Source organism: Ixodes scapularis, unplaced genomic scaffold, assembly GCF_016920785.2.
Source record: "Ixodes scapularis isolate PalLabHiFi unplaced genomic scaffold, ASM1692078v2 PGA_scaffold5__190_contigs__length_132052651, whole genome shotgun sequence".
Classification (NCBI taxonomy): domain Eukaryota; kingdom Metazoa; phylum Arthropoda; class Arachnida; order Ixodida; family Ixodidae; genus Ixodes; species Ixodes scapularis.
Genome location: NW_024609880.1, coordinates 60,415,109 through 60,442,767, shown reverse-complemented (window position 1 = coordinate 60,442,767; position 27,659 = coordinate 60,415,109). Strand labels below are relative to the sequence as shown.

The 27,659-nt window shown below is 42.8% G+C and overlaps 2 protein-coding genes and 1 pseudogene across 2 annotated transcripts; 1 reads left to right on the top strand and 2 right to left on the bottom strand.

The window, feature by feature from the left end:
* Positions 1-438: 438 nt before the first annotated feature.
* Positions 439-2,097, bottom strand: LOC115326800 (cuticle protein 10.9-like). Its single transcript, XM_040211800.1, has 3 exons — positions 2,038-2,097; positions 1,880-1,933; positions 439-864 (listed from the first exon to the last, which is right to left on the bottom strand). Exons 1-3 carry the CDS (start codon positions 2,074-2,076, stop codon positions 439-441), a joined length of 519 nt encoding a protein of 172 aa, XP_040067734.1. The 5' UTR covers positions 2,077-2,097.
* Positions 2,098-17,942: 15,845 nt separating this feature from the next.
* Positions 17,943-19,563, bottom strand: LOC115326812 (cuticle protein 16.8-like). The gene is made up of 3 exons (XM_040211801.1): positions 19,552-19,563; positions 19,394-19,447; positions 17,943-18,410 (listed from the first exon to the last, which is right to left on the bottom strand). Exons 1-3 carry the CDS (start codon positions 19,561-19,563, stop codon positions 17,943-17,945), a joined length of 534 nt encoding a protein of 177 aa, XP_040067735.1.
* Positions 19,564-25,506: 5,943 nt separating this feature from the next.
* Positions 25,507-26,426, top strand: LOC115326822 (annotated as a pseudogene).
* Positions 26,427-27,659: the final 1,233 nt, after the last annotated feature.

The window sequence follows — 27,659 nt, the reverse complement described above, 5'->3', positions numbered from 1 at the left end:
GCTGTCGGGCCCTTGTGATGCACCCAGGCAGAGGGCTGCCGCCGACGCGCCGGTATACGAGATACGACAAGACAGCAGACACGGTTGTCTCCGCTGCCTCGAAGGGTGCCCACGGCGATAGATGTCGGCGGCCACCCCCTCCATTCCAAAAGGGAAAAGCCAGTGGCTGCGCGTGTCCATCCGTTCCAATTAAGCGAAAGCTGTCGACTCCAAGGCCATAGGATTTTCACGGAGTAAGATGTATTATCTAGTACAACGTTTTGTAGAAGGATTCGCGTTACCTTCAGTATAAGGGGGCTTTAGGCTAAAGTGTCTTACTTCAAACTTCAAGGGTAGCATCCACTCCAACCAAGCCACAGATGAGCTTACGAACGTCTTTTATTTACATCCCTAGAAGCACATCTCATGCATCCAGGTATTAATATTAAATTCGCAAACTTAGGCGCGCTTGGCGAGGGTGTAGGTCAGGGGAGCGTGGGCAACGGCGAAGGAGACTGGTGCGGCGTGGAAGGCAACTGGTGCGGCGTGCACGGCGTGCACGGCGTGGACCACTGGGGCAGCGTGGACGGTCTTCACGACGACAGGGGCGGCCTTCACGGCAACTGGGGCTGGGCCCTCAACGGCGGAGGAGGCGTACTGTACGTCGGCTGGGGCGGAGGACTTAGTGCCTGGCTCGTTGGTCTCGACGGTGGCGTGGAAGCCGGTGGCGTCAGCGGTGTACTTAACGGTACGGGCGATGCCGGAGGCGTCGGAGTAGCTGTAGGATCCCACCCTAGCGTTGTTGGCGTCGGCGCTCTCCTCGTGGGCGATGCGGGTGCCGAACTCGTCGGTGTTGTCATAGGCAAAGCTGTATGGCTGAGGTGGCTGCAAGGGTGAAAGGACAAATGAGCTGCTTTGTTCTCTTCACGAGCACCCTTAATCTTATGCCTTAGTGCGGATCACGGAAAACTTACGACGAAGAATAGCGGCTAAATATTTATTTACTTCCTTTATATTCAAATCAATCAAAAGAGTCATCAGTATCTGATCCAGGAATATTCATTTGGAGTAATGATCTATGTGTTACATGGGCCAGATGGTCAAAAATATTACGTAACAACTTCCTATATGTTGACAAACACAACATCAACGAACTTTTCAATAATATATTTGCATGAATACGGTAAATCTGTCTGATTTCACACTACGTAACGTTTCAGTGCTTACAAGCTTTAAAGTGTCCTTTGATCTAAAAGCTTCTTTTGTGTCACCCGAGAAATTCGAGGCCACAGTTTAATATGGTTTCTCCCTTGTAGTAAGATGGGTTGAGACTAATTTGTTAATTGCCTTGCCATTTGTTACTCTCATTTATTAAAAAAAAAAGATTCAGCTTGAGATCATTCTGAGATAACTCCTACAGGGTTGTTTCAGAGTTCAACAATAAATCCAACTGGTAGTCTGATATTCTAAAAACCTGGCACAGCAGACAAAAAACTTCTAATTACAGAAATGGTTGTGTGTTTATTTTTTTTCTCTGTAACTTTAGTATATAAACGTTTTTAGAATAAGCTGGCAAAAACTACTCACCAGTAAAAAAAAATGAAGACGTATCCTGAGAGGTGATTTTTAGAAAGAGTGAAACTGAGTGTAACACACTAGTTTTACTAATCATACCGCTCCCTGCAACAGAAAGGCGCATCGCTTGATAAGACATACGAAAGCGTTTTTTTTTGTTATTTGTGCGCAACTAATGACTACATCTCCATAATAAAAAGAAACAATTTTCTACTATTTGAACCTGCCTCACGAAATTAGTTTGCCTCGGCTCTATAAACCTTTGAAGAAATAATATAGCTTTCACTTGTTTTCCCTTTGTCGTGCATGACGTTGCTTCACTTACGTATTCTTCCACAACGCCGGCAGCCACGTAGGCGAAGAGGCAGCACAGAAGCACCTGAAAGAAGACAGTAATCCATGAGCGAGCTATTTCTTCCAGTGGACCGGCAGATCACATCAGATAACCAAAGGTCCCAAAAACTGTCCGCAAAGACGGCGCACCTTGGAGAACATGGTGGAAGGTGGAAGATCTCTTCTCATTCACAACGAAGGGTTAGATTCAAGGTATCTTCTCCGCGACGCTTTTATACTGATCTTAGGCATACCGACCGTGGCATATCTTTCCTTTAACCAAGTGATTGACCAATCAGAAGAATAGGATAGCCTTTTTTAAACTCTTGCCACGTCCAGATGAAGCATGTCGTCATCTTTGAGATATCGCGAAAAGGACAGTGCCGGCAGGCATTATACAAGAAAGCGGAGAGTCGGCGCCGCTTTGGTATGCTGGGCGTGACTATCTCCCATTCGTAATTACGAAATGAAACTAAAGGAACTAGCTTAATAAGAATACACCACCCTACCGTCAGTGGCTCTTTTGCCGGATACTTCTAATTTAATTACAATGACTAAGTAAATGTTGGGCAAATAAGTGTATCAATTGTCTGGATTCAGTAACCTGGCTATAATTCATATAGAAGGCACCAACACTACTGCTACTAGTACTACTGCTAATAATAATAATAAATAATAATAACAATAATAATAATTTTATTTGCCCATCACAAATGCAATGTTATATGTATGGGCACATCAAAGCCAGCTAAAGGTTTGTGTGATGACGCCCTAAAAGAATAAAAAAGAACAATAGGATCGGTAAAAATGCAAAAGTAGAAGAAAAAAAAAAAACACGACGAAGCAAAGGAAAACATTACCAGGACAGAAAGCTACACATACATGTCATCAGAACTATTAGACCAATAGACATGAAAGTATAATCAGCGACAAGCAAAATTGTCGATAATCTTAGCAAAAAAAAGTAAGTAAAAACTAAACAATTTCAGCAGAACTATACTGAAATGGAAACACGACGTTAGGAAAAGATATTAAGGAAAAGAAAAGTAGAAGGAAAAGTCGTAACTGTCATCAGACAGTGACAAAAAAAAAAACAGTCAGTGAATAAGCAAATTAATACACACATGAAAAAAAACCAAAAAAAAAACAGAAAGCAAATTGAAACACAGTTACAAAATGACACTACATGGCACGAGGAAAGCAAATAAATGTAAAATAAAATGCCAGAAGTCATAGAAATATCATCACAGTCATTGGGGAAGAAGGGGCCAGAGAAAAAAATAATAATAGCCCTGCAAATTCGCTATGCACACACTGGTACTAGGCTTGCATTAACTAATATCCAAGTCAACACACTTAAGTTCCTTCTTCAATGCTTTCGGTGAGGTGATGTCCAGGATTGAGTCCGGCAGAGCGTTGAATAAACTCGGAACATAATAATCGCGCGTGCATTTACCATAACGGGTCCAACAACGTGGCACCTTGAAACGAGGGGTGCATCGCAAAGGGCGAGACGGAAGTGACATGGTTTTGAAATCCTTATTCCAAAAGTTGCGTAATATAACAGTTTGAATATACAGTGAACATAGGTTTGGCAATTGGAGAGCTTTGAAAATATCCATAGTTGTTGACAAAGGGTGTATTATATGCACCCCTAGTGAGTATTCCTCTCAGTAGGGTATTATCTTTGGTTTGCAAGTGTCTAGAACAATTTCCAAAAACGGTTACGCTGTACCGAATGACACTGTAAGCAAGTGCGTGAGCTATCATCAGCCTTATACCAACTGGTATAAAGACTAGTGTTGTAACGCATGCAGGATACAGCTCGTATTTTGCTACATAAGTATTGAATATGTGTGTTCCACGAGATATCAAAATCAAAATAAACACCCAAGTATTTAACATAATTAACCGACTCAATTGGTATACATGTACATGGATCACATTTAGACCGGTGAAGAAGAAACGTTACATTAGTAGGATGGCTTTTGAGAGGATTACGAAAATAAACTAGCTCTGTTTTAGACTTATTAATGTCCATCATGTTTTCAGCAAACCAGTCCATTATATGGGTAGCATTCTCTTCAAGTGTTTTGAAAGAGTCATGGAAATTAATATGATGCGACACAAGAAGGGTATCGTCGGCGTATTGGCAGAGCGTGCATCCACTGACGACACTACCCATGTCATTAACAAAAATGTTGAGAAGTAGAGGCGATAACACTGAACCTTGAGGCACCCCCGCCTTAAGAGGAAGAAGAGAACTCTTTAAGCCACCGATTGACACGAGTTGAGAACGGTGAGAAAGGAAGTTTTCTAGTAAAGAATAAAAAGGTCCACGAAAATCCAGGCGATGTAATTTCCTTAGGAGCAGTTTGTGGTTAACAGTGTCAAAGGCCTTAGACAGGTCAAGAAAGAGCGCGCATGCGAACATATTATTTTCAAATGTGGAATATAAGTTATCAGAAAAATCTTCAAGGGCTGGCTGCGTGCCTTTTCCAGCAATGAAACCGTACTGAGTTGGTGAAAAGATTTCATTTGCATCCAAAAAGCTAAGCATCGACTGAAAGAGGTGTTTCTCGAGACTTTGGCCTAAAATTGGTAATAAAGAAATAGGGCGATAATTCTCGATTTTCGATCGGGCGCCTCCTTTGAAGATGGGTCTGACAATGGCAACCTTTAGGCCATCAGGTATGTTGGCAAAAGTAATAAAGCTATTAAGCATGACTAGAATAACATCCTTACTTCGTGTGAAATATCTCTGCAGATCATATGCGCGAATGCTATCAGTCCCAGGGGACTTGCTTGCTTTGAAACTAAACAACATAGAATGGAGATCAATCTCATTTAAAGAGGGAAGAAAAACTGACTTTAAGGACGTATCATTCAGTGTGCACGAGTTATCAACACACGCCAGAAAATTTAGCAAAGAAGTTGTTGAAATCGTTGCTAGTGAGAATGTGAGTGAACCAAAATTTCTTTCGACAGCGTCATCAATGGAACGCTCAGCACCAGTACCTCGAGATTGATTAATCAGCGACCATGTCCTAGCCGAGCTAAACCTTGATTTCTCAAATTTTGGTATGAAATATATTCGCTTTGCAGAGCGAATTACTGCGTTTTCCTTACTTCTAACTTGTCGAAACTCATTACGCAAATCATTGTTATTAGGAGACCTCCGGCATCGTTTCCAAAGAAGGTCCTTTTCCTTAATTAGTTTAAGGATATAAGAGCTGAGCCACTGACGGTTAGGTCTACGTCTACTTAGAATTACAGTTATTTTTGCAGATTCGGTAAAGTTTTTAAAAGCCTCCACGAACCTTGGATACACGTTGGTAGTGTTAACTGAACTTAGAAAGCCTTTCCAATCATACGAGGCAACCAATTTGTCAAACAAAACAATATCAATAAACTAAACTTGTCGTGAAGCTCCACATTCAGGTTCGAAAGCTAAATTATCTGTTAGTCGACATGCCACGAAGTAGTGATCGGCTAACTTTTCGAGAATTACAGCAGATTCCACTTGAGCATTCGCAGTTCGTATGGAAATGTGGTCAATGCATGAAAAGACTAATTTGGTCCCTAAGATCTCTTCTCGTGTTGGAGCCGAAATAACACATTCAAAAGCAGAATTAGATAACATATTTAAGTAGTCACACACAATAGGGTTCGTTGTGTTTAATACGTTGATATTAAAGTCGCCTACCAGACAAGGGTATTGCATAGAGGAGAAATTGCAAAGTGTTGATTCAAGCTCACCAAGAAACAGTCGAGCACTTTCCGCAGAGGCCTATAAATACAAAGAAGAGAAATAGAGAAATTCGAATTATCAAGTTTTAGGGAAAGGACCTCACTGTGAGAAAAATTTAAATCGAGGTGAGAAACTTGCCATATTTGAGGAACATATGCCGCAATCCCCCCGCCACTGCGTTTCGATCGTGTGGAAAAAAAAGTATTGTAATCTGTAAGGGCGTATTGACACAGCATAAACTCCAGAATATTGATTTCTGTAAAAATAAACGCATCGACATGAAACATTATGTTTCGAACGATTATTCGAAAATTATCCCAGTATTTGCGGAGGCTTGGTATGTTCACGTGCAAACATATAAAAGTGCTCTCCTTTCTTTTGTTGAGCGAAGTCTGAAAGTACAAGAAGTTACTATACTGCGCAAATGTAGCTGCCAGGTTTAAACCAATTCAATATCCCCTACGGAGGCAATCCATAGGACAGTTGTACTGTCGCTTTTTTGTGCATAGATTTGCCCGTTTTTCGTCCAAATGTACTTGTACTGCTTCTTCTTTCCTTTCATCCTCGCCTTCCAGAAAAGCTCATGGTTAGACCGAGAGAGGTTTTTGTTGAAAAATATTTTGGGTGCCAGTCCGGCGTGGCTGAGTTCCCCTAGTCGCCCATGGCAACCCATCCATTGTTCCTTTAGGGAAACCGACGCAAAGCTGACCAAAATTAATGTAGCAGTGCCAGGTTTGTCTGTTTTCTTAGGGGGTAGACGCCGAGCGGAGGGAACGTCAGATGGTTGAAATTGGGAGAGGCCGATCTTCGAGGGAAGATCACACAGAACCACACTCAAGTTTTCTTTTGGAGTGGAGGGTAGGCCCTGAATTTCCATATTAGACAAACGCTGTTGTTAGTCGAGCTCATTGATTTCTGTCTGAAGCAGGCAGATAGAATTAGCCTGTTCGTTCACCGTGTTCCGAAGTGTCCCGACTTCGGCCTCCATGTTCTTTGTCAGTTGTTTTTGAGCTGCGAGGTCTGACACCACGGAGCCATACTTGTCGTTAAGGAAAGTAACTGACTTCTCAACAGCGTCAACGGTAGTCCGCAGCCATTCCACTGCGGATCTCAACGCCAGGAGAGCGTCGACTTTTGCTGGCAGGGTAAGAAGAGTGTCAACACTTTCTTTTAAAGAAAGTAGCATATCCAGCTTTTGGTTGACAGATGCAAGCTGCGCCGAGAAAGCGAAGGGGTCGTCTTGAGACACAGCATCCGCAGCCCCTGCGCCCGAGCGACTGTCACCACTCCGACATCTCCTACATCTCCACTTCTCACGTTTTGAGGCACCCATCGTCGTGAAGGTAGCGTCGGCAATACCAGCACACTGTCCCAAATGAAGGACGCTATGACATTCCGCACACACTTCATGTCTTCCATCCTTCGGCTCGGACACATCACACACATCACAGACGGTAGGTGGGGACATTTTGTATTGTCGAGTTTCCAATCAGCAGCAAAGAGGACGACGACAAAAGTGCCGGAATAGTAGAAGTACGGGCTTACAGGAAGCAGCCTGGTTGAGATGACACCACACTGCACATACACACAGAAGGGCGTCTCCGGGGACGACTCAAAAGTGTTCGGTGGAAATGATAGGAATCTTTCAGGCTCGGTCGCTCAGAGGCAGACAGAAGCGCACACTTGGCTGGAACTCAAATGGTGAATGATAGAGGCGATCTAGTAGAACAGCCACAGCTCAGTTATCTCAGCCAGTGGCGTCATAGATCCTGCGATTCCATTTACAGCGCAGATGGTTTGCACAGATTTAACCGGAACCATTGTCAGCACACCGCGAATAATGACGTTATAGTTGAGCTGGCGTACAGCGAGTGCAGCGAGAGCCTGGACCGCTGAAATTGCCGAGGCCTGACCTGGATCTGGAGCCAAAAAGACTGTACTGACCTGGTCTTGGGTGGGGATCGTTCTTGCGAAGTTTTCTGGTCCTTAACCTGAGCCTCCGGTCGGTTACCGACTGTAGAGGGCGCTAAATTATTTGATTTTCGTTAAAAATATGGAAAGCATTCGGAAAAAACCGATTGCTCGATTTTATAATTAATATTATGGTAATGATAATAACAATAACATTAATGAGGTTGCTGCTTTGTAAATGTGTTGTTTATTTCACTTGTCAAAATGTACTTCTATCGAGGAAAGTATTGTAGCTCACATATATCAAATATAATTCCTAGTGTCAAACTTGAAATTAAATTGACGGAGATGAATGGAGGAAATTTAGGAACGTAACTTTAAAGAAAGAAGAGAAAATGAACAAAGAAATATTAATTCTGGCCGTTAGCAGTCCCCTCATTATGTGGAGCTGCACTCGTTTTGTTTTCTGGCTGTGTGTATCAAAGCACAGCCAGGCCGATTATTCAAGTCGCTAAACACTGTGTATAATATTTGCATCCATCTAGTACCGGCATGCTGTCATACTGAGTAACGTTCGGCAATTTTTAAACCTAACCAAAACCATTTTTACACTGCAGCCTGGGATCTGCAAGTAAAGCTGAAAGTAATATTTATGAACTAACTGAAAAGTTTTACCAGTTACGCATGAAATAATACGCAATACACATACCCTCTACAAGGTATAAAAAAAGCAATATTAAATAATGTAATTGATCTTACATTCAAAACAAAGATTGGATGGTCGTATGATATTATTTCATTGTTTGCTTTGATGTGACTGGCTCTGAAAGTCGATTTAATGCGTGGTAGACAGGGAATTTCATCACTAAGGAAAGAGCATGTTGAACAACCCGCTATATTGTTTACGATAAAGTGGATGCGCTTCTCCCGCTATCTTGCTGTATACTCACACAGGGAAGATATTCCAGAATAAGAAGAAAAACTGAACGCTACTCTCACCACACAAGCTTGTTTTATTTTGGTAGTTGTTATACTTGCTGGGAAATTACAGAAGAATGGAGGCCTCTTGATTACAATGTTCGAGAATATCCGCATATCAAAGAAAGCATATCTCCTTGTCCTTCCCAGCCTGTTAATTTGACGCTCCTAGTTAGCAGAAACCCTTCACCTCGAGCCGGTGTAGATGCAGAATGGGCATTGTGGGCACATGTTTACTTAAAACTCCGGCGAAATACCTTTACTGGTTTCTCGCTGAAAGAATCGCCCATGTGCGTTATTCCTCTAACTAGAGAAATACGAACGAGTAATCGATCAATAAACTGTAAGTTCCTTGCACCAAAATTGGGATATGCCATGTCACTCCAACGAAAGAAATATAATTCTATAAGAGGTCATTGACTTTAAGGTATGAATGAAAAAAGTAGCTTTAATCTTCAAACGGATAAAAATCACATATTTGTGACTTTGGCAACTAGGAAACGCATTATTATTTCTAGGCTGCTTACAGGTTTATTTATCATAAGTAGCTACAATCACGATATTCGTCTCTGTTAGTGACTGTTTTAGTGGATCATTGACATTCACTTTTGTCACGTCTAATGGTCAATTTCATCAATAAAGCGCCGTGGCTGCAACAAGAGAACTGGTTAGTTTAGGAAAGGCAAAACACGAGCCATCTTTGTTATAAGGCTGTCCTTTGGCTTCAGATGCATAACAACTGCATTATTAGAGTCTAGTTATTGCGTTTAATGTAAAGTTTCCACAATGTTTCATTTATTTCTATTTCCGTTGGTTGACCACATATTTGAGCACATATTGTAAGTATAAATACAATAAAATCGAACTCGGCCCACCTCACTTCCAAAAATCCACCGTAATGATTAGATATGTTCATTAAAGTGAAGCTAAAAAGAAACCTTCATATCGTACAAAAAGCTGCCCGTTGAAAAGAACAAAGCTCACTTTTATATGTTTGCCGCCGTGTCTAACGCAACAGTGATGCTTCGTTTACAGCATGACTTACAAACAAGGTAATTATCTGAAACAAATAAGGCATAATTATTAAACGCGTGAGTTGGTGCATCTCAACTCTTAAATGATTTTATTTTAATTGCTACTGCAGGGTGTCCACTTCAAATATTAATAGGCACTGCTTTGTACAGTATCCTGGATTGTATAAAAATTAAAATATGAACAAAACGTCACGCTTTGATTATGCCACAACTTACCCGCTGTCAATGAAACATTGTTCCTCCAGATTGTATGTGTACATTCTTTGGCTGTTTACTGGATTGTTTGACGGTTTTGCAGTATTTAATGTGCGCCTAATATTTGACAAAAAGACACAATCACACAACATAATATTGAAAATGACCAACCTGTAAAATGAGTAACACAAATTGGTCCTTTTAAGGCGTTTTAAAATATTAATCAGGTTCTCATTAAACTACTTAAGATTACTTAACGACCTGCTCTAAAGGAATCAATGCTATTATGCAACATCGTTCCTAACCAAAATCATCTTCAGGGAACACGACCGTCTTCCGACGATTGCAGACAATTAATTTAATAACAGCGCGTTTTTTTTCGTGTATAATGTAATTAAATTATATGCCCTTCCTATTATGTGCAAGATTTATAAAATAGCGGGCACGCTTGTTCGCATGGATCGTTCTTCTAATTCTTTTTAAAGAGAAAAAGACTTCTGAAAATATGAAACGTTAAATTTGAAAGTTTCTATAATAAATATATTTTTCCCTACATACATAACTAGAGAGCAGCGCTTGTATTCGGAAAACTGGTTAATTTATTTTTCTTACTGTGTATTCCTACCTGTCTTCGTCTAATTTTGTGACATGCTTTTCCTTCTACGACGTTGCACACTTCTTTAGACGTAAAAAATGGCGTAAATGAGCATGCATTTATGGAGCGGAGCTAGTCTAAGAAATTTTGCAAAAGCTTAAGGGGCTCCTCACAACTAAAACAATTTTATTCTTTACCAGTAATTACTGGACACTGAATTGTCCAAGATATATTATCATTTATGTGCGCCTTCAGATCAGGCTTTCTTTTCTATTTGGAAAACCTGAACTAAAGCTCCAGTAAAGTGTGATGAATGGGTGTCAGGATTGGTTTTACTTCTTTCAGTGAAGGATAAAAAAAAAGAGGTATCAAATTATTAGGGACACTGTTTGCTAGTGAGGGAGCACTCTGCATTTCACATTCGGCAGATGGTCTCAACGTAATGGTTGAATTAACGTGATTTTTTCTAAGATGAGATTGCTTTTCTAAGAATCAGTAATCTTTGGTTTCTTGCTATGATAAAGTTGTAGAAAAAGATGCTTAATTTCAGGGTACTAGGAGCGGTCGGAACACCCTTTGTCAAAGCAACACAATAAAAGCAATAACAGGCTTAAAGGGAAACTGAAGCGGTTCTGTACTTGACGAAGCAGATTTAATCCTTCTTATCTCGTATCTAGGATCACAAATATTGAGATTACTTCTCAATTTGGTGCACGGAGGCTGCAGAAAAATGTTTTCAATGCACCGCTGAAGCCCCTTCTTCCGACAGCGTGACGTAGTATTAGTAGTTTTCGGAATCTCCGATTTCGCGCATCTTCAGCGCCTATCAATGGTATGCAATCGAACTCTTGCTATTTTAAAGGTGCCCTGAGGAGGTTTCTGAGATCGCCTAAATATAGGAATAGCTGATTCTGCGGGCTCTAAGCATCCTACAAATTCATAAATCATAATATTTCGCGGGCAATTGCCTTATTAAAAATGTAGTTAAAGCTGGAAAAAACGGCGCCCTGAGCGAATCGGTTATCCATGTCTCAAAACAACAGCGCAATTATGGATTTACACACAAACACACGTCAACACTGGCCGCAAAACAAAAAAAAAATCACACATAGTGACAAAATCCCAGCAGACGACACACTCAATCAGCGCTGACTTACAACTGAATCCATATTTGCAGTTCTTTTTCTTCGGGGGCTTTTGAATACATTTGTGAAAATTGGCTTCTTTTTATTCAACGTCGATTTCATGGGTCATTGAAGACAAAGAAGTCAATTTTCACGGATGTCTCGAAAACGTATAGAAGAAAAAGAAGCGATATAGATTGAGTTGTGGGCACGTATTTCTTCCACCGTGGTTGTGGGTCAGCGCTTTGTGAGTGTTTTGTCTGCTGTGATTGTGTCACTATGTGTGATTCTTTTTGGGGCCAGTGGTGACTTCTGTTTCTGTGCAACTCTGTACTTGCGCTTTTGTTTTGAGGTAATCAAGGAACGCAACACACCGAGGTCGTCGCCAGTGATGGGAGGAGCATTGTTCCTTTAGCCAAAAAACGCGACATTTCGTTGAGATTGCAAACCCAGGTATTACAAAATATATAGACTTTTGTAGATCTTCAAAGCACATAAGAGTCGTCGATAATAGTTAATTGTTGTCGGAGAGAAAACACAATACTATGTTGTTGTTTTTGTTGTTGGCTTTTTTGTGTTTTTTTTTTTTTTTTTTTCAGAAGTAATTTGTTTGGATATCAGCTCTCGAGCGCTCCAGCGCGCGCTCGCTGGGTGGAATCGTAGTCCTGTCTGTACGGGCCACGAGCCGCGCGGCCTCGGGCATTCGATATATCATTCCGCGGTTTCAGTGGTCGAAGGCGCGAGCATCCTTCGCATGTACACGCTTAGTGTTCCTTTTCTTCGGGACATGCGGAACATGCTTCTCGCATCGCTGGAGATAACCTGAGTGTGCTGCAATCTTTAATTGCTTTTTAATAGGGAAATTTACCGCCATTCCTCACGCTTTAAAGAATTCTAGGATGTTTAGAGCCAGCAGAGTGAGTTATCGCCATATTTAGGCTAATCTCAGGAACCTCCCGAGGGCACCTTTAAGGTTAGAAAAAGAGGTCACGATTGGTGTCAGTACGAGGAAATATACTTGGCAAGCTTGCCATTGCACTCGCTGCCCACACGAGCGACACGCGCTTGGCGGCCCAAACATCCTAGAATGACATAGGGTAAGGTGGTGAGAAATTTGACGAACAATTTTACGTTCAATGGTGATTTTTAATTTTGCTATAAAATTAAATAAAAAAACACAAGATAGGGATATTCTTACATGCCTTGGCTCTATGCTCAGCAAATATTACTCAACGCGAACAAGCGAAACATCAAACACATCAAGAATATACGAAAGTAACACACTGTCTCATTTTGCTCCACGCACTGTGGCGCAAAATGAGACACACTTCAAAAACCTGATACGCGTTCAGTTTTTGCAATAAAATCACTTGAAACGCACTGTGTGAGATCCAACGCACTCTTCATGAGCCCACTCCTAGAATCTCACGCACTTCATCTATACTGAATGCGGGGGGGGGGGGGGGGGGGGGCTGCTCGGCTCCAAAGTTCTTTACATCCCAGGCACTGCCAGTCTCGCGTGGTGTGTACCCCACGGTGTGCAGAACGCTCGGACACTGCGCGCTTCTTCTGGGGTCACTATGGTCTCACATCGGTTTCAGTGTTTTTTGTGTGTGTGTGTGGGGGGGGGGGGGGGGGGGGGGGTAGGGGAGGTGCAAGTGGAAAGTCGGTTCTTGTCTGCTTTCGTAAAAATCAGCTTTGCCTTGTGGGGACATGACCGTAGAACAGTGCCGCTCTCCGTTCTGCTTGTTCTCTTTCTCTGTCCTACGTTTGGTACAGAAAAATTGATCTATGAGCAAATTTTTTTTCTCGCCGGAAAGAACGCGCCTCAGGATACTTACTCGTTTATTGTAGAGCGGCAGTTCTTTATATTTTTTTAGTCGTTTGCCCCGCCTTTATAGCGCATCCATTTGGTACGCCGAAAAGTGTGGCAGCAGTGCCATTTAAGGTGCGATTTAGGGACGCTGTTGCTTGAGAGTTCCAAGAGCTTTCTTCATGTAACTTTAGCGCCATGATGCCCTTGTTTCTCTTTCGTACCTTGGGACCACCCTACACTCTAAGAAAAAAGGGAGCGCGACTTAGTCCCTCGGGGGACCAAATGCGCTGCCACCACCATTAGTCCCCTAGGGGAGCAACTGTAACGGGAGCAACTGTTGCGCCCGTCAGTTAGTCCCCCGCACTAGCACCGTTGGGACTAACTGTTACACCCTTTCAGTTACACCTCGAGGACTAGCTGTTAGGCCCTTACACTTGGTCCTTTGGGATCAACTGTTACACCGTTTTAATTGAACCTCGAAGACGAACTGTTAGACCCTCGCGCTTGGACCCCTGGGACTAACTGTTACACCGTTTCAAATGAACCCCGAGGACCAACTGTTAGGCCCTTGCACTTGGACCCCTGGGTCTAAACGTCGCGCCCTTGGATTTAGACCCCTGGGACTAAAGGTTTATTTTTTACATTTGGTCCCGGGTCACAAATCTCCGAAACGAAATTGTGGAGTTCAGGTTAAACGTAGCTTTATTGCCTCGTAGATACACATCGCATTCAAGGATGACTGAAGTCGAAGTTCCTTTGCGGTAGAATCCACAATAAGGCAAATTCCGAAGAGTGCACTTGCGTCGACGATGGCTTGGACACTGGGACGTCTGTCCAAGCCGGTCGTGGTCCCAGCACCGTTTATTGGGGCACCGGAAGCTTTCTGCCTGTTTGGGAGGAAATCAGATTATTAGTAACAGGGCAGCGTAAATACCCAATTGCTTGACAAATATATGAAGTATAAGTTATAACACATGCATAATAAATTAACAAATAGGCTGCATAAATGATACAATGGTTCACATCCAACATGCGATCTGTTGACAGCAGACCAGCGCAATATTAGATTTTAGTAGACCGTTCGCTGCGAATTACAGACCCAGCGCGTGCGTGCTCAAACTATGCTTCAAAGTGACGGCACGATCTCCCGCCATCAACGCGAAAGTCTAGTTTACAATCGAATAAATATCTCCATTAATGCCGCTTCTCACACGGAGCGAAGCGCTGATGTAGCGCTGCTCACGTGTCATGAGCTACTTTTCGTTTGCCATGAGCAAGCGTTTTGTCCGTGCGATACAAAGCTGGTGACCGATCCCGTCAGCACGCGCTTAGCGCAAGGTCAGCGCTCTGCCTGTAGCGCTCCGCTGCATGTGTGGACAGGCGTTTATGGTCAAGCGATCCTGCCAGGATCTGGGAAACACACTCACAAAAAAAAAAAAAAATAAGCCATCGGGAGAACTGCAATAAAATGCTTAGATGGGCCAGTTGGTACATCGTGGGAAAATTACAACGGGCTCTGTTCAGCGCCCTGTGTCGTTGTCAATCTACTCTTTGTGCGCCCTGTGTCGTTGTCAATCTACTCTTTAGCGCCCTGTGTCGTTGTCAATCTACTCTTTGTGCGCCCTGTGTCGTTGTCAATCTACTCTTTGTCCGTGTTTTTTTGGCGCTTATTTTCCCACGGAGAACTGGCGTTTCGCTCGATACGATTGAATATGCTGTGCTGCATAACAAAATCAGCAACCATGGTGCCAAAAAAAAAAAAAAAATAGAGCATGGCGCGCGCTTTGCAAGCTAGAGAACGCGCTCAAAATAAAACACTTTCTGAAGCCGCAGTTAATAAGTACACCATAAACAGAAGCACTTCGACATACCTTAATTGAGTTCCCTTGACTTGTGACTTCAGAACAGATCAAGTGCAGTGCTTCAGCGCCGCGAATCCAAACCGGATCCCGCCATGATCGGAGATGACACAAGGCGACCAGCCTCCTACGAAGGCTGTATTTTGACTTTCAACTTACTAAAAACAGGTTATTTTCAAACAAAGACACTTCCCATTTTCCCGGCGGACCCCATCTGCACAACCAACGCCCAACCCCCCGCGTGAAGAAGGAATGCGGGGTAGGGGATTGGGCGGAGGGGGCAGTGCGCGTAGAAGATAATCTCTTTTCCCGCTCCCACTACACATGACACAAGGACACCGAAGAGCTCCAAGGACGGGAGAAGGTCGCCACTTTCAACACGCCGGTCGAGTGACGTACAAGCAAACACGTTTTTTTTCTTTTAGCTTTCTCGAGTGGCTTTTTTTTTTAGTTTGCATTTGTTTAGTATTAGTAGGGTGCTGCCAGGTGTGACGTTCCGGGCGTGATTCGGTCTTCGTTGTTCATCTGGATTGTTTTGGAAATAACGACGACGATGGCATGAAGGTGTCTGGATACTGCCCGTGGATGTGCTCTCCAAGTGGAACGTGCCGTGCATCAAGTGTGTCGTTGCGGATTTTGAGTTGGACATTGGGCTACCCAGAAAGGTTTGTGACGCAGAGACGGAGGCGCGTTCCCACCGGCGATGCGACCTAGTCGCGCGATAACTTTCATCGCAAAAGCGACCATCGCGGCCAAAAAGCGACGCGATTTGAGCAGTCGCTTCTCGACCCGACTTTTTTGAGATGCGATGTAGTCGCGGAGCCTCTGAGCCAATCTACGGCGTTCGGAACGAGAGTTTTCGAGAAACAACTCGCCAACGAAGGCGTTGGACTCGCTTATCGCACACGCCGGTGTGACCATCTAATTTTTTTTTGCAATGCGATCTAGTCGCATCGCGTGACTGCTTATATCGCCGGTGGGAATGATCTGTTTTAGCGATTGAAGTGACCATTTATTCTGACTGCGAGACTCCGGTGTTAAAAGCGGGGCTTCTACAAACTGTTACGTTTAATTTTAAAAAGAAAAAAAGTGTTAGTATTTGGAGGTGTTCCGTTTGGATAAATGCACATTTTTTGCGCGAAGGCAAATTACGTAAATGAGACTTGTGAAATGTCAACAGATCCTTTTTGACGAGATAGTTGGGTGAAGTCGAGTCAACACATTCGTTCACTCGCATTCACACAACGCGTGAAGCTCTACCATGTAATGTCTTAACGTTCGTGGCACATTAAACAAATTCGCCAGTTTCGTCCGAGTTTTGTCAGCACTTCGAGCCGTGCTGGGCTGAGTCTCGCAGATCCCCAAGACAAGCGAAATAGCATCCGTCCTCCTGGAAAACATTCCGTCTGCCTTTGTGGACTAAATCATACAGATGCACCCTGTCTGAGGGGGACTAACGGATGCTTTTGCTCGCGCACGCCTATCGGTTCGTCCCAGTCAAGTGCAATTAGTCCCCAGCGTTTGCGCACGGTACCTAGCTTGAGCCAGATGGTCCTTTCGGGGAGCAACTGGGAGTTCAGAGGACCAAATGCTGCCGTTAGTCCCTTTAGGCCAACTTTTTTTTTAGAGTGTAGACATCGAAAAAATACATTAATGGCTCATGAGTAACCAGAAGAAAACTGCGTTATTGACATGTGTGTCAAAGAATGTAAAATTGTCGCCTTTTGCCCCGCGCGTATACTGTTACGTAAATACCTACTTTGTTAAAAAAAAGTACTCAGAGATAGCACAAATTTGGTTCACATGGAGCTAAGTAGGATACCAGTAAAAATAGAGTTTACCTTGGCAGAATAGTTGGTCACAACCGGGCTGCATGTCTCGAAGCGAAACCTCGAGCATAAATTTGCGCCTTTTTGGCAGAGGGGAAACTCGTCAACCTCAACTCCGTATTTATTTTGTCCGGAACACCCTCGCCGACAGCTCTTACGTTTTTCTGCGCAAAGTGGGCAGGCTGCGGCACCGCTCAGTGAAATTTGCAACTACTCCGATTACTTGTCTGGGAGGTGGATGTTGATAAGCACAAACTGTTGCATTTTAACCTGTGCTTTATTTTACCCAACCTTACCCTAACGACTTGTCGGAGGTCTTTTGTGTTTTCTCGCCTTTAGTTACATATTCGAGGATAACGAACGCGGTATTCATAAGTATGAAATAAAAATACTTGAGAATTCACCTCTAAGTCGTTTTGTTTTCAAGAACGTCTTCAGCTTCGCACTAAAGGTAAAATCATAAATATTACAGATTCATATAGGACAGCTAGCAGACATAACACACTAAAACATTAAACAACTTAGTTTTTGACATAGCTTACTGCGGCATTACGACATGCCAAGTCAGTGTAACTGTACTACCCATCGCCAACTCTCCCGTCTTAGTCTCTCTAAGGTGAAGGGCCTCTCTTTCCTATGTTTAACAATTACTTCAACTACGTCATTATTGATCATATCGCTCTTAGTACAGTAACGTGACCAATTGAACAAAACACTCGCAATCATTGCTGGAACAACTAAAAAGAACAAGCAGAGAACTTAATTTTCATAGTTTTATTTAAATATTTAGTCAACTTGAGACAATGTAGTTGAGGACTTCGAGGACAGAAGGCTAATAAAGAGACACTCTCGAACGAATACCTTGAAACTAGCGAAGTTTCGGCATCGCTCAGAACAGTGTCTTACGTTGCTCAATAAAAAAATACTCTAGATAACAATTGTTTTACCTAACTAACCTTCACCTTAGGCGCTCTTGGCACGGCCAAGAGTGTAGGTGAGGGGAGCGTGAGAGAGGGCATAGGAGACTGGAGCGGCGTGGAAGGCCACTGGAGAAGCGTGCACTGCGTGAACCACTGGGGCAGCGTGCACAGCGTGCACAACTGGAGCAGCGTGAACGGCGTGGACGGTGACTGGGGCGGCGTGAACGGCGACAGGGGCCTTGACGGCAACTGGGGCTGGGCCCTCAACGGCAGAGGAGGCGTACTCCACGTCGGCTGGGGCGGAGGACTTGGTGCCTGGCTCGTTGGTCTCGACGGTGGCGTGGAAGCCACTGGCGTCGGCAGTGTACCTCACGGTACGGGTGATGCCGGAGGCGTCAGAGTAGCTGTAGGATCCCACCCTAGCGTTGTTGGCGTCGGCGTTCTCCTCGTGGGCGATGCGGGTGCCGAACTCGTCGGTGTTATCGTAGGCGAAGCTGTATGGCTGAGGTGGCTGCAAGGGTGAAAAAGATTATTGAGCTGTTTTGTTCTGTTCACGAACACTCTTAATCTTACGCATTAGCACGGGTCACGGCAACTTTACGACGAAGCATAGCGGCGAGATATTTTTTTAGTCCCTTTATGTTCAAATAAATCAAAAGAATCATCAGTATGTGGTAGAAAAATATTCATTTGGAGGGTCGAGCTGTGTGTTATTTCGGGCAGACGGTCAAAACAAATACCTAACAATTTCGTGTATGTTTACAGACACAACATAAACGAACATTCCAGAAATATGTATGCATGAATACGTGAAATCGGTCTGATTGCACACTACGTAACGTTTCATTGCTTACAGGCTTTAAGGCACCCTATGATCTGAAATGTTCCTTTCTGTCACCCAAGAAATTGGCAAGCCATAGTTTAATATGGGTTTTCCCTGGTAATAAGATGGGTTTTTGACTACTTTGTTAATTGCACAGGCATTTTTACTCCCACTAATTAAAAAAAAAATTAAAGTAATTCTGAAATAACTTCAACAGGTTTGTTTCAGAGCTGAATAATAAGTCCAACTGGTAGTTGGATATTTTAAAAACCTGAGAAAACGTTTGAAAACGTAAATGCACGACACGGTGGTTGTGTGTCTCTCTAACGGTAGTATATAAACGTTGTTAAAATAAGCTAGAAAAAAAGGAATCGCATTGGGGAAAAAATCAAAATATATCTTAAGGAGCGGTTTTAGAAATGGTGAAACCGAATGCAATACACATAATTTATATTAATCATACCTCTACCTGCCGCTTCATAAAATCTGAGATGACTGTATTATGGCTTATTTGCGCGTAACTAATGTACACACGTCCATAATAAACCCAAGGATTCAACTATTTGAACGTGCCACACGAAATTATTATTCGGGTTTGATAAAACTTTTTTCATAAATAATATGATTTTCACTAGTTTTTCCTATGTCGTGCATGACGATGTTCCACTTACATATTCTTCCACAACGCCGGCAGCCACGTAGGCGAAGAGGCAGCACAGAAGAACCTGTAAGGAGACAGTAATCCATGAGCGAGCTATTTCTTTCAGTGGACCGGCAGATCACATCAGGTAACCAAAGGCCCCAAAAATTGTACGCAAAGATGGCGCACCTTGGAGAACATGGTGGAAGGTGGAAGATCTTCTCTCCTTGTTCACAACGAAGGGTTAGATGCAAGATCTCTTCTCCGCGACGCTTTTATAGTGATCTTAGGTCACACCGACCGTGGCATATCTTTCCTTAAACAAGTGTTCGACCAATAAAAAAAAAAAGAGGATATCCTTTTTTAAAATCTTAACGCGTCCAGATCAAGCATTTCGTAATCTTTGAGGGATCGTAACGGATAGCGACACCATGCATTATACAAGCAAGCAGAGAGTCGGCGCTGATTCGGTATGCTCGGCGTGACTTTCCCCGTTCATATATTATGAATGAAAACTGAAGGAACTACCTTAATAAAACCACCCTACCCCACCTTTAGTGGCTGTTGTAACGGATACTCCTCATTTAGCTACGACACCAAAGTACAATCTGGGCGAATAAATGTATTAATTGGCTAAATTGACAGATAGAATCCGCCAAGACTAAGCTTGCTGCTTTGCGGAATATGTATGTGATATTTTTTTTAATAATATAGATTTATTTTCGAAGAACATTTTATTCAAAATATACAGGGCTGCTAGCTTATAGTCATAACTTACAGTATTGCGTGATCTAAAAAAATGATATACATAGAGGTAAATTTAGGAATCTACAACTTCACTCTTGAGGAAAATGTGAGGTTAACACATATTTATTAAATAAAGACTGTAGAACTTTTATCACTTATTCAACATATATATATCAATATGTTAATAATATATTTACTTTATAAGATTGTATACGTTAAGACATGGTGGTGCCAATTTCGACGTCCCCGATCAAAATAAGTCGGACTATTATTTTGAGGTTCGCGACACAACTCTCTGAATAAGCGAAAATATATTGAAAATAATTTTGACGTCCTTTTTTATATTTTGACAAGATTTTATTTTTTATTCGACGTCTTAAATTTTGAACTCTTCAAACCCTCGGTGGATACAAAGTCACGACTGAAATTTAATCGAAGGGCCTAACAAATTCGGGTGTGCTGATAACGTTATGAAGTTAAAGGACAGCAACATGACCTGCGGAAACGAGGAGGACGGAGCAAAGATGTTTTGTCCTTTCCGTGTCGTTTTCTCCGTTCATGTTTCTTTCCTTTGTCCGCCTGGTCAATGGTGGCGGCCAAGAAAATACCATCTAGCTCTCAGGCAGGTTCGGGGTTCAACACGCGTCTACCCAGTTTACGGAAAAAAAAGTGATGTGCAGTTGACTGCAGTTTTTGACATTTTAAGTAATCCGGAATGGGAAAAACATTTATCAAAGTACAACTTCAGCTACCAGGCCGCAAGCAGCGTTTTCTTGGTTGTGCTAAACATTAGAATGCGCCACAGTTGCTTTTCAATATTTATTTCACGTGTTTTCTATTGACAAAGGAGTTGAATATTGTTTCATAACGTTTGCAGTTGATTGGACGATATTTGCTGTCGGAAAATGCGTGTATCTAACAACTACGACGCCGACTATGTTGTTCGTTCGCACCGCTCGAGAAACATCAAGAAGACAACGTTTGCATTAGCAAAATTTTATTTAATATCTCGATCATTTCATAGGTAACCCGCTCGTTAAACACGAAGCCAAAATAAAATCTAAATTCAACAACAAACTCACGAAACCCGATTAAATAAAGGGTGGGAGCCTGATGCAAAGCAATACCTTTCAGCCAGAAGAAGACGCGCTCGCACGATAGTGGAGGCGTGGATATACGAAAAGCGTACCGATCTCTCAATATAACGTAGTGTACGCACTTAAATTTTCTGCGTGCAGTCAAGATAAAGCAATACCCAGCTTGCCTTTGTTGTGGATTCAATTTTTTTTAGAGAGACGTGTGCTCAAGTGATGTGAGTAAGCTCAGAACATTGCCGCCTTGAGTTTCACGATCGAGAGAATATACTTTGGAGGCAGTCCAGCATACACGCTGAATAAGATATTTCCATTGCCAAGTAGGATTGAACTTCCATAGGAGTGCGACACAGCCTCACATGACTCCGTCAAAACGTCAACACAACACCGAAAACATCATCAGAAACTAATTGGAACAAAACGACGAAAATACGAAACGGCTGCCACTGGCTACCCTGTGACAGCTGCATTGACGGGGGACGTCGAAATTATAAAGCCACTATTTTGACGTTTGAGACAAGTGGCGTCATAAGTGTAAAAGTAATTTTTGGGATAGTTTGATGGTGTGCGTGAAAATGGTCACTTCTGAAATGTATATAATACTCACGCTTTGATCGAGATTTGCTTTGCATGTGTTCTAAAAATGTGCAAAATCAAATGTTTTAATTGCAGCTGTAAAAAGTATTAATAAGTCGGCTACCTAAATTAGTGTTTCTCAACTCGCTTATTATTGGAAATAATTGTCACACATCAGTTCATGTATCACCCAGTGATACATATGCATTAGAAAAAGTTTGATAAAGGAGGTTTTGTAATAAATCTTAAGTCTGTCAGATTATCTTGTCAAAATTATCTTAATAAAATAGCTTTCTTTCATCTGTCATTTAATTTAAATTATATATTACCAATCCGGTTTTCACGGTGGTTTACCAGAAGATTCAGTCTCGCAGTGAACAAATGATGAAACATTCCAACGTTTTAGACTACCAGAAGGGACGGCTGCGGTATATTGTTTATCACATCTTTTGGCACTCAAGAGCTTAAATGGGGCTCCGGTGTCCGTGAAATTTGTTTTCACTGTAACTTCGGGAACGCCGTCGTAGAATACAATTGGCTGAGGAAAAAGGCCACCCATTAAAACAAAGGCGCATGCATCATAAAATATGTAGGCTCCTCGACAACGAGTGAAAGCTCGTGACAAAGTGCGTCTGCTTTCATTAGAGTTCGCAATGGCAGCACCGAAATCATTGCAGAAGTTTTGCGTTCCACCTGGATGACAAGGCAGCATCCCTTGTCTCAATTTATAAGTCAGTAGCAGAAAAATGAGGTCTTGTGATGACGAAAACAATGTTCCGCAGGATCGCAACCAATGGTATTTACTACGAAGCAGTCAGTAATTTTACGCAGGATGCATAACAAAATATTTTGAAATCTGAAAACAGCCTTTTACTAGTACAGGTCGCTCAGCTCAGTGAGACCGGGGTTCAGAGTTTTTCCGCGCAACTAATACATAGTATTAAGTAAATTTAATAAACCTATGAACAGCTGCTGTTAATTTATCAGCTATTTTAAAGGCCTTTGCCTTTTTTAAATAAGAGACCATGACTTATAAATCGTTCGAGGTGCAGCTATTTCTTCCACTTTCATACAAGCGTCTGGAAGTTGGCGTGGAGAACCAACGTCGTAACTTTCATAAATTAGCTAATATTGATTCAAAATAGTCGCTCTAAATCATAGTTAATTTTTTATATTTTCACCTATTACTGCACTGGCTTAACAAAATACGGTGTTTTGCTTGAAATTTGGTTCCAATTTTTATCCTCAGAGAGTGATGCTAGACGATATTAGTGTCACAAATAAATGGCACATAATTTTGAACTCATAATTGTTGAAGGCAATCCCAGAAGGTATTAGCCCCGAGAGCGAGCACAAGCGTCGCTGCGGTCGCAGCGCCCTGATTGGGTGAAGTGTGCCGTGACGTCACGGCGGGGAGCGCTCTCCCGGTTCCTTCCCGATTTCGCCTTGCCCCTGTCCTCGTACATTCGCTTTGGAGATGGTAACATTCTGTTCCGTGCCGCAATGCACGTCTCGAAAAGAACCCGGTGTCAGTTTTCACTTCTACCCAAAGTCATCGAGAAAAAAGAAGGAATGGATGATTAAATTAAGAATGGGGAAGGCGCCGTCAGCGTCGACCGTTGTGTGCAGCAAGCACTTCGATGAGCAGGACTTCGTCTACCCTGTCTACAAATCTCTGGGTAAGTCCGACACCGGTGCGACGCGTACATTCTGTGAGCGCGTAGTCCCATTTAATTTTATATCTAGGTTACAAGTACCGAAAATTGTCACCGGAGGCAATTCCGTCGCTGAACCTTCCCGTGCGTCCCCACGACACAAGGCGACCGGGCGAAGCGGCGGCGAGACGCCGGCGTAAGTGTTTATAAAGTTCTGTTCCTCGCACGTTGATGAGCTAGCACTGACGTTCATCTCTCACTGGAATTTGGAACGGCATTCATGCCGGGGGCTCTTGGACGAGTGGCGATGTGCTGCAACCCCTACGTGCGCGTGCCGCACGCGCACAAGTCGCCGGTTGTGCACGTCCTCGTTCTGAAACCTTCAGATGCCTGCCTGTACACGTGCGTGGTAGGGGTGGAACTCGGACACCGTGGACTGGCTGGGTCACCCATGCGCTTATTTTTGATAGAGCACGAGCACCAACTAGAAATAGCGTTCCATGGTAACCAGAAAGGATACTGTAGCCCCCTTTTTTTTCCCGGTGCCTATAAATTTTGCGAATTACGCGAAATTTAGGGGCAAGCGAAATACCGGCCTCTAGAAGCCCTGAATTGCCTCGTCCAGAATTTGCGAAATTTAGTGGTCGCAAATGTCTCTTTGCCCGATCCGTAGAAAAAAAATGGGGCTGTGAGAATCAGAAGTTTTACAGTAGTACAATTTGCTCAATTCCCAGTGTCAGTGTTATTTGACATAAGTAACTCAGTTCAGCATGTTATCCTAACGGCTACATTGTACATTTCCCTGACTAAATTGCATTTTTCCTGCCTTGTTTATTACGCCACTCATGTTACTTCTCCTTTTGTATGTATTTTCCTTACCTTGGCTTGTTTACCGTTGGCATACTCGAAGTAGGCACCAGTAAAAGTTCAATGTAGGTCAGCACTGCTGTCTGTTAGTCATCTTGTACTTTGTCGGTGACTGTGCGCTGTGCGTATTTGGGGAATGAACTACCAGCTAGCCGAATCATCAGCATTAGTCAATGCGCCATTTTAATAAATTTTTAACTTTCAGGTGAAAGGCATGCTGCTGCAAATCCACAGCAGGTGCCACAACCTCCCATTTCCCTACAATTGGACCTCCTGATAGTACAGGAAAACACGAGCAGCAGCGGGATTTCGGACAGCTCTCCTGTGGAAGATGTTGCCGCAGCAGAACAAGTTGTGGAACCCACGGAGGATGACAGTTTGTGTACGAAAAGGTTCTGGTGTTCTAGTCCGGAGACAATTTTATTTATGTAAAATCAATTTCCTAGATCTCATAAATAACAAAATATTGCAGTAAAACTAATTATAAATTAAATGCCCTTCGTTGCCGAACTTTTGCACCATTTGAGGGATAATATAAACGAGTCCGCAGATATCACCGAGATAGGTGATTGATCAGATGGAAAGCTCGGCCAGTTGGTATAAACCATTGTGTGAACAGGACAAAAAAAATTAATAGGTTGGCAAGTGGGGCCAGTCTGGTGTTTCCATGTGTATTTCGCACCGTTCCTACAATCAGTCAAGTGAAACACTACTAGGAAAACAAGCAGAGGGCATTCGCCATTCGCAAAAATTACTGGCGATTGTTTATTCATAGGAAATAAAGTAGTGCGTTACTGAAGTAATAGTAATTCTGATACTGCATTCCTGTTTAGAAACCATGGATACTACAAAAATGTTAAATGATATGCGTTATTTCATTTGACTGTTTGTGCCAGTAATTGAGTAATGCATCTGCAAATGCAGTCCCCATTTCATTTCATGTATCAGTGATTCGGACGCTACCTGCCCCTTCGCCCACTCCCGAAACATTGGTTGTACACTCAACTGCGGCAAGTGCCAGTGCCTTCTCAGTTCCCAGTGGGAGCCCCGGCGAACACATCACAAATGTTGAAGGTAGGAATTATATCAATGCTTCATTTGAAACAACTGAATTGTTTCCTTTTTATACCACTTCGCTTTTATTTGCAGAACTCACCGCAGAGCTGGAGAAGTTTCAACGGAACACGGGTGTTGAAGTCGATACCATGAGCAACCCATTCAAGCGAGAACAGCTGATAGCGATATCTAAAATAACAGGCGAAAATGGGCTGCTGGTACTGACAGGAGTGTGCTCATTCGAGTTGTTTTATAATATAACAGAGCTCTACACAGAAGCCCGCACACTCCAGTCATCCCGCAGCTTCTGCATAAGTGACGATGACGCCGTGCTCTTTACTTTTATGAAGTTGTATCACGACATTACGTTTTCGCTGTTAGGAGTGCTCTTCGGTGTGCACCGAACAACAGTGTCGAACATCTTTAAAGAGTCTATTGTGATACTCGCAAGCATTTTCGAGCATGCTGTCTTCTGGCCGGAAAAAGACTCCGTGGTTAGCTGCCTAACAACCTACTTCTGGGAGTACAAGGACACGAGAATGGTGCTGGACTGCACAGAGTTAGAAATCGAGAGGCCAAAAGACCTTATGTCAAGGTTGCTCACATACAGCCATTATAAACGAACGTACACGGCAAAGGTCCTAGTAAGTGAAACACCAGGAGGGCTAATCAGTTACGTAAGCCCAGCATATGGTGGAAAAGCCTCGGACACCTTCATCACAAAGCAGTCCCGGCTGCTGGACAGGTGTACTCCACATGTCGACAGTGTGATGGTGGACAAAGGGTTCCTGATCAGTGAGCTGTGCAGGGAAAAAAATGTGCGAATGATCAGGCCTCCCTTCCTTATGGAGAAACAGCTGACGACAGAAGAAGCCAGGTCCCATCAGTCTATAGCCTGTGCACGTGTTCATGTAGAGAGAGCAATTCAGAGGATGAAGATCTACCGCACTCTGAGAAATCGGTTGATCTAGATCTTGTGCCATACATAGACAAGATCTTCACAGTGATGTCTGGCATGGTAAACCTTTCGAAGCCTCTGTTTAGCGAGGATAAATTCCTCTTCAAGTAGAAATGCGGCTAGTGTGAGTGCCTGTCTGGCTTAAGCATTCAGCATGTAGGCTTATTTTGACCATGTTTCTTTTTATGTAGACTGAGATGAAAGAGTATGGTAGTCCATTACAAAAATGGTTAATCTTTTTAATGACACAATCAAATAACAGGGGAATTAATAAACAGAGTACAAATGCATCAAAATGACTACCACACAGAACATCTATCTTTAAGTAGTGCTCAAGCATAAATTTCAAACAGTAAATACTGTTGCAAATAATAGACAAACGTGTTTCCAGTCCCACATCTCTTTCGTGCATTTTCTTGTAATAAAGAGTATGATTATGCCTGCTCATGATTTTTTTTAATGTGACCAGTTGCTATGGAGAGGCCCTTCAAATCCAAACTTTTACATTACTATGCGTATGTCAGTACAATTTTAAAGGGGTCGTGAAACAATTTTACATTTGAACTTTTCCAACAAGCGTACTGGCACTGGCGTGACCCAAGTATCCTCCTCACATGGGTTGTGTAAAAGAAAAAGCTCAATGTCTTGATGCCTTGCATTCAAATCTACATTATGGAGTCGTCGGGCACTCACTGATTACAATCTTCCAACATGCCATATGTAAGCCTGATTTGAGGAAACCTGCGCCAGTAAGCTCTGATAGAGGTAGCCAAGACCGCAACTGTTGAAACAAGTCTCTATTGTGCAAATTATAAATATGTCTTGATCATTCTGATAAGCCCACAATCTATGACCAAGTACAGAGTCGTACTACATCCACAATACACGCATGAAAAATTCTAAGCTTCTTGGCTATATCAGAATGATAAAGATAAGTTTACAAGTCCCTAGGTTTCTGAACAGAGAATAATGAAGCAAATGAGTGTTCTGTAGGTACGCCTGTGAAGTTATTTGTATTTGGCAAGATTTAAAAAAAATGCTGCATGACCCCTTCAAAGGGATGCTGAACCGAAATGTGAATTCCACAAAATAAGGCCGCAGAAGAGTTCAACAGGACACTACGAACCCCAAAACATCACTCATTCAGCGATATCTCGAACGGATGGTCGTATTTTTGAACAAAAAGGGGCGCGATTGAGTAGAAAATGTGGCGTAGCTATTCTCCGGGAAAGATTGAGAAAGAGAGAAACCAGCCTTCCTTCTCTCCTCCCCATTTTGGTTTGCTGCCTTGAGGGGACAAAGCGAAGAGAGGGTATGAGAATTGGGATGTGACTGGCCTCGTCT

Coding starts and splice junctions, on each gene's coding strand:
- LOC115326800 (XM_040211800.1), bottom strand. CDS start 2,076: ATGAGAAGAGATCTTCCACCTTCCACCATGTTCTCCAAG. Junction 1,934..2,037: donor CTTCCACCATGTTCTCCAAG/GTGCGCCGTCTT, acceptor GTCTTCTTTCAG/GTGCTTCTGTGCTGCCTCTT. Junction 865..1,879: donor CCGGCGTTGTGGAAGAATAC/GTAAGTGAAGCA, acceptor TCACCCTTGCAG/CCACCTCAGCCATACAGCTT.
- LOC115326812 (XM_040211801.1), bottom strand. Junction 18,411..19,393: donor CCGGCGTTGTGGAAGAATAT/GTAAGTGGAACA, acceptor TCACCCTTGCAG/CCACCTCAGCCATACAGCTT.